The 6778-nt window shown below is 41.5% G+C and overlaps 1 protein-coding gene across 4 annotated transcripts in view; it reads right to left on the reverse strand.

Annotated features, from left to right (window-relative positions):
* The window catches only part of PSPC1 (paraspeckle component 1), a 58856-nt gene extending 52375 nt beyond the window's left edge, over positions 1-6481 (reverse strand). For all 4 annotated transcript variants that reach the window (XR_009274444.1, XR_009274443.1, XR_009274442.1 and 1 more), the window contains exons 1-4: positions 6059-6481; positions 4159-4460; positions 1557-1652; positions 350-546 (exon numbers count right to left, since the gene is read on the reverse strand). Coding sequence is in view for 1 of the 4 variants with exons in the window: in XM_058800431.1 (XP_058656414.1) it covers positions 350-546; positions 1557-1652; positions 4159-4460; positions 6059-6439 (976 nt within the window). In the remaining 3 variants the exon portion in view is untranslated. The remainder of the gene's footprint in view (positions 1-349; positions 547-1556; positions 1653-4158; positions 4461-6058) is intronic.
* Between the last annotated feature and the right edge of the window lie 297 nt (positions 6482-6778).

Raw genomic sequence — 6778 nt, forward strand, 5'->3', positions numbered from 1 at the left:
TATTCTGCATAAGACCTTCTGCTCTGTACCAGACCTTATAAAAACAGCATGGCTCCACACTGGGAGCACATGTGCCTGTTCAGGAAAAACAGGCTAAGTAAACTTTTTACTAAAGATAAATTTAGGAAGTGAAGAAAACAGACAATCACTTCTTTATAAAATTCTTAATTAATTTCTGCAAATCATCAAGGAATATGTGTACAGAGAATTATTCCTTCCTTTTTCTCAGTTAAACGCATTTAATTAAATGGTGACCAGCAAAAGGTCCAAGTATACAGCTCAATATGCTACACAAAAAAAACCATCTGTGACAAAACAACTTCCATACCAGTAAATGATCTGGTTTTACCTTGCCTCATCAGCATTAGCTGATGCTCATGTCTAGCTGCTTCCATTTCTGCCTCAAGTTTCTCTTTGGCTTCTCTAATGTTCCTGTCAACCTGTTCCCGCTGCTGCTTTTCCATCTCATCAAGAGCCTTCCACCGTGAAGCATACTCAAACTCAAATGTTCCAGGCTGAGCAAAGCGTGGAGGCTGTTCTCTTTCCCTAATAAAAATTTTGCAGTAAAAAGGTACAGAAGGACACATTTAGATCAACAGCTCTAACAGCCACAGAATGTATACACAACACAACCACTTCAAGTGTAGATCTCACTTTTTATCAACCTGTCAGATGACTACATTCTAAACCAAAGCTTAAATCAGACATTAAGATAAGTAAAAAGACACTTTTCCAAAAATTGGCCAAATAAAGATTCAATTTATTTAAGATAAAAATTTGTATTGACATCAATACAAAATACTAAGCTGCAACACTAGATTAACAGTGTTCAGCCTTCTAAATCAAGCAGTCAACCCACTAAACCAATTATTTAGATAAACATCAATGCTTACTAGACAGCCCAGAATAATAGCTGGAATCTGCAGCCATTAAAATGAGCCCACATTTCCCATTCTAACACTAATATTGCACCTAACAGTGACAAATTTTTAAGAAGTGATATTCTACAGTCTCAAAATCAACATTTTAGATTCAAGCAACAAGAGTGGCAAATTACAATATTAAAAATTAGTATTTTCAGATATGGGGACTTCTATCTCATGACTGAGATTCACTTTCTCATGTCATGCTCAATGTTTTACCTCAGCTGTGGAAGCTGCAAAGATTTACATGCCAGGGAGGCTGCAAACAGTTCAGGGGGTATTCAGAGAACATAAGGATCTGTGGGTATCCAAAATCTCTGTAGGATTAGACCACACCTCTAATCCATAAAAGACTATCGTTTGCTGGCAACAAGCTCCTACTGACTGCAGTGTAGGCCAAGAATCTCTCTACTACATTAAATGCACAGAATGTTAAAGTAATAGGTCAAGTCTCTATTTTACCACGATTAGGAAATTTGGGAAGGTCCTGTTTAATCCTTTGACCCAAAACAGCACAACATACAAAAGCACTACTTCCTGCTATACAAACTCAAAGTAAAAATTGGTGTATATTTACAAAGGTAACTACGTATTTAAACACTCTTTTACAAAAAAAGGCTAACCACAACTTACTTGTGGTACTGTTGTGTTTTTTGCATTAGCTTCTCAGGGAGTCCATCCTCATCATCAAATTGCTCCATTGGTTCTACAACAACAGGTCGAGGTGTTCTGGAAAACATTTTCAATTTAATAACCGAATCATTAAAGAAGCAGTTATAAGTTACTTTAGCATTTCGAAGAAACACTCCAGAAAGCTAACATGTAATTCCTGTGTCTTGTCTTAAATCTCAGAATTCAAATGAATCCCAATCTTAACAATTACCCTCAGAAAATAATTGTTTTTATTCCCAAATCCAGCTATGCTGCCTAGAAACCACAACTTACTTGACACAGTTCTGATTGCTTTTTTAAAATACCAAAACCATCTACCACTAATTACAAAATATTTAGGAAGGAACTACCTTTCTGTTTTTATCAGTGAGGCACCACAGAGGCCATGACTGTACTGGGAAAGCAACAAATCCAAAACAGAGCAGCACAACCTATTCATATTTCTACTGACTTCTACAACTTAGTTCTGCAAGTTACTCTAGAACTGAAAACAGCTTGATAATTTAGTATTAATATTACAGCGATAATTAGAAAAACATTTCCACTTAAGTTATTTAAAATCCATTATTTTAACAACCACACACTCACAAATTAGAATCCTGACTGAAAAGCTGAAAACAGCTTCTTTGATATTTTGGCAAGCATGAGCCAAAGAGAGCAGTGTAAAAACTCTGAATTGTGTAAAAAGCTCTTTGCATCAGTCCTGGGAGCAGAGCTTACAAATCACAGAGCACTAGAGACAGATTTTCAAAACATCAGCACTCGTTTATTGTGTTCCATGTCTTTATTTCACTTTGCAGATCTTTCCCTACTGCCCCAGTCCCTAACCAGGAAAAAAAAACAAATAACAAACAAAACCAATGACCTCCAATATATTTAACTCTGTGCATCAAGTTCACATTAAAAAGATGAAGCCCAGAATCAAAGACCACAACTGCATGGCAATTGCTGACAGCTCTGCTATTTAAATGCAACTGAACTGTGGTGCTAACATGTTATGATGTAAAACAATAATGTTAAAACATTAATGTTTTAAATATCTAGTTTTGATACATTTAAACAAGAACTGAAAATGTTCTGATTAGGCAAAGAGTTTTCAACTTAAAACGGTAAAACTTTAGACTCTGAAGCAAAACATCAAAGTAGATTAGCGGCATTTTAGACTCATGCTAATTATCTTTGCAACTGTGCCTTAGGGAACATGTCACCTGAGCAATGAAATGATCAAGTGCTTTTTATTCACTCAGGACACGGTTAGGTGGTCATTTCAATCCAACTGATCTATCCAGCTGGCAAAACAAGAATACTCTCCCCTCATATCCCAGCTTCTTTTTCCCTGCCACATCTCTCACGCCAGGAATAGCACTAATGTAACACTGAACTACATTACTTCCCTTGTTTGGCTCACCACACTTCCATTCAGTTACTCATGCCAAGAAGACCCAGGGAACAAGGACAAATTGCTGGCTCCTCTCGGTAACAGTAAAGATGTATTCAGATTAAATTTACTATGTAACCATCAAGTCAGTTCAGCAGCACACAAGATCTGGGAGTCCCAGACCCCTTACTCACCTGCCAACTCCTCCTGGCAACATTTTCTCCTGCCTAATTCTCTGCTGGACCTGACATCAGCAAGCACCTTCCTGTGCTTGAGCAGACTGCAATGGACCCCCATACAAATGAATGCTTTTCTGTTGTTTTAGCAAGCACAAGTGGCTTATGGAATTGTCAAGAAGTTCAAGAATAGCACAGCCAGGGCAGGAAAAGAACTCCAAACCCAATTAATGGCAGCAAGTTTTCATGCTGTGAAACCACAGCCTTATTTTCCCAATGAGAATCACAGAAATAAAAAGAAATCATAAATATGTATCATTTCACACCGTTGTTAAGAAAGCATTTGAAAATGTTACTTGCGACTGTGTAAAGTGCAGCAATTAACAACTCTCTTTGGCAAGTACAGAAATAGGAGCTGCAGGAGAAGTGCTGCTATTGCAAGCTTGCTTGTCCTTGAAATAGACTGTTTTCCAAATATCACTGGTACTTATATCAACCTCTTCAGAATCTCAGTCTTCATTTTAAAACAGCGAGAAAATCCTGGCCTTACAAGGCACAGATAATTTTTGAGGTATAAACACTTTCTTTAGTCTACAGAAATATCAGCAATGTGGTGCACTGATTTGTTAAGAAACAAAGGAATATTATTTTGTCACTGTTACTGGGATCAGGAAGACTTCAACCAATGAAAAGAAAGTCTCAACAGAAAATGCCTTATTATATAGAGAAGGAAAAGTAGTATTACATATGAGCAAGAAAAAAATGAGAATTTTGCTCTCAGACTCTCATATGGTAATAAAAAAATCTTATAAACAGTAAGCAGAGAAAGATGGTTTTCTTTAAAAAACAAAACAAGAGTATTTGTGGTATTCATGCAAAACACTTTTCTAACCTCATGGCTTTGAGAGAATTTGAAAACCAAGTAAGAACTAGGGAATAGCATGAATGCAACTTTTGCTCACATCGGGAAGATATACTCACAACTTCAAACAAAAACCTGGGAACTTACGTTGTAAGCAAGAATGCCCCATCACTGCATCTCTCTAGAGCTTTCCGTGCCGGAGGTTTTGCTGCAAACTCTACAAAACCTTTCCCTGTAGCTCTGCCTCGATCATCGACTACAACAACCGCTCTTTCCACCGGCCCGAATTGCGAGAATGCTTGTTCCAGCAGCTCATTGGAAACCACAGGCGACAGATTCTTCACAGTTAAGGCAGCTCCATGGGTAGCAAATCGAATTCGAAGCGGTCTGCTCTTCAAAATAGTACCATCAAGTTCTGCCTTTGCTATTTCAGCCAAGGTCCTAGATTCCTTTATAGAGATAGAAAATATTTTATATCTTTTCTTTTCAAAGACAGCAAGTATCACTTCTGTGTGCCTCCCCCCAAAAAGCAGCAAAGATGTTTTCCTTCACTTGAGCATATTGGCAACAAGATCATCCAACTTGCTTCCTCCAATCAAAACATCAAGCCAACAACAAAAAACCCAACAAACAAATCAACAAAGTCTCTGTCCTCCGACTGAAAAAAATGCATTATGCATTCATTACCCCTTATGGTTTATTCTAAAAACAACACAGATGCAAATTATTTCTTGCCTATTAGAGGATTTAACAGATTCTCATTATGATGCTACTGCTCTATAAAGGTTTTGAGTAGAGTTGCAAAGTTGATACTTTTCACGTTTACCGACTCAAATGTTTATATTCTGCATCTCTGGCTCCCCACAGCAGGAAACGATATTCAAACATTACAGGATCTAAGGTATTTTGGGTTGGGGTTTTGTTTTGTTTTTAAGTAAGTGAAAATATCGCGCTTGCCTTCAATGTCCAATTCAAATTTCATCAACAAATGGTGAAATTACCTTCTTTGCTCTTCTATTCATTCGTCTCACATTAACGGGCTTTCTGCACCCACATCCGTGAGACTGTGTAAATCAACAACTACCTTTCTTCGCACTTCAAAAATCTTCACCAGGCTGGATACCTGCAATCCCTGACATTTATAAATTCTTTATATATTTCTTCACAGTTCAACAGGCTAGGCAAGCTGTTAAAATATATATATATATATTCCCTAAACGTAATGGAAAATGGAAGGTCACATAAAAACTCTATCTAATTTCTATTACACGCAAAAACAAGTAACGAGATGTAAGTATATCTCACTTCCTCCATAAAATTGCTATTTCAGGCCGGGGAATTCTCAGGCTAAAAGACGCATGGCAGAATGCCACAAGTATTTTAAGATGACAACCGAAAAGTAAAAAAACTCTAACCAGTAAAATACATGGAAAAATCATGACTAGACACCTAAAGCACTCTAAAGCCATGCCCAGAATGATACAAATCTGTGCATTTTAAACAGAGCAATCGTGAAAACTAATCTCGCATACTAAATTACCATTTAAATACAATATCATAAACTTTTCGAATGATTCGGGTTTTTTTGCATGCTTAACTCGAACACGTTTAATCAAATACTGTATTACCCCTAAAAATCTAGTCTTATCTGGGCACAAGTAATTCAAACAACCCGCGGTCCGCAACCTTTTCAACTCCGTGATTTTATGTTCCGTATTCACGATGTGTGAGCAGCTGTATTTCGAAACAATCCTGTCCATTCTCTAAAATTAACTGTATTAAGTGCCATGGGGTGAGGCAAGGACCGAAACGCCAGGGGCTGGGAAGACTCCTCTGAATGCAAGGGTCTGGCTTGCATGTGTAGAGGCGGACGGGGAGGGGGAAAAAGGAAGAAGAGGCGGGGGGACCTGCGCTAGCAGCGAGGAGGAAGACAGGCAGATGCTGCCTTTTTCTACACCCGCCGAAATGGAGGGGAAGGGGGCGGGGGGCGAGGGACCGAAGCCTCTCGCTTTCAGAGACAGCCCCAGGGGCCCGCTCGGATCCTCACCAGGCGGATGAAGCCGAAGCCGCGGTCCCGATTGATGAAGACCTCGCTGGGCTCCCCGTAGCGCTCGAAAAGGCGCTTGAAATCCTCCTCGGTGATATCAGTAGGCAGATTCCCCACGAACAGCCGGCAACGCTGCGTGTAGCTCTTCTCGCCAGGTTTGAGAAAGCTCTTGATATCGATGGTGAACCCAACCTCCCGCTCCTCATCTCCGCCGCCTTCTTTGCTCGGCACCAGAGCCATGGCCGCCGCCGCCTCACTCTCCGCTTCTAGGCCGCGCAATCCTTTCAGGTTGCCGCCGCCGCCGCCCCCCACCATGCCCAGCGGCACCGCCGGGGAGCTGTTTTCGATCCGCACTTGCTTCAAGTTCCTATTCGCGGCCATGTCCGCTCCTTCCTCGCGGCTTCTCCCTCGGGGGACGCGGAACCCTGCTCGGCAGCCGCCGCCTCCGACCCTCGGCCAATTCAAAATGGCGCCGCCGCCAGCCCCGGCGAGTTGTGCCGTCCCCGCGGGAAGCCCCGCCCCGGCCCCGCTCCCCCTCACGGCCGCGCCGCCGCCGCCGCTCCCCCTCCGCTCCCGCGCACGGCCGGACCTGCCCCGGGCCCACGGAGAGCCGTCTGTCCCCCTCTAGAGACAGATGTGATTCCGCGGCTGCGCTGCCGCGTTGTGTTAGAGCAGCGGTCTCCTCAGCGCGTCCCCAGGCAGAGGAGCCCCTCGCTGGGT

This window comes from Ammospiza caudacuta, chromosome 2 (assembly GCF_027887145.1).
Source record: "Ammospiza caudacuta isolate bAmmCau1 chromosome 2, bAmmCau1.pri, whole genome shotgun sequence".
Classification (NCBI taxonomy): domain Eukaryota; kingdom Metazoa; phylum Chordata; class Aves; order Passeriformes; family Passerellidae; genus Ammospiza; species Ammospiza caudacuta.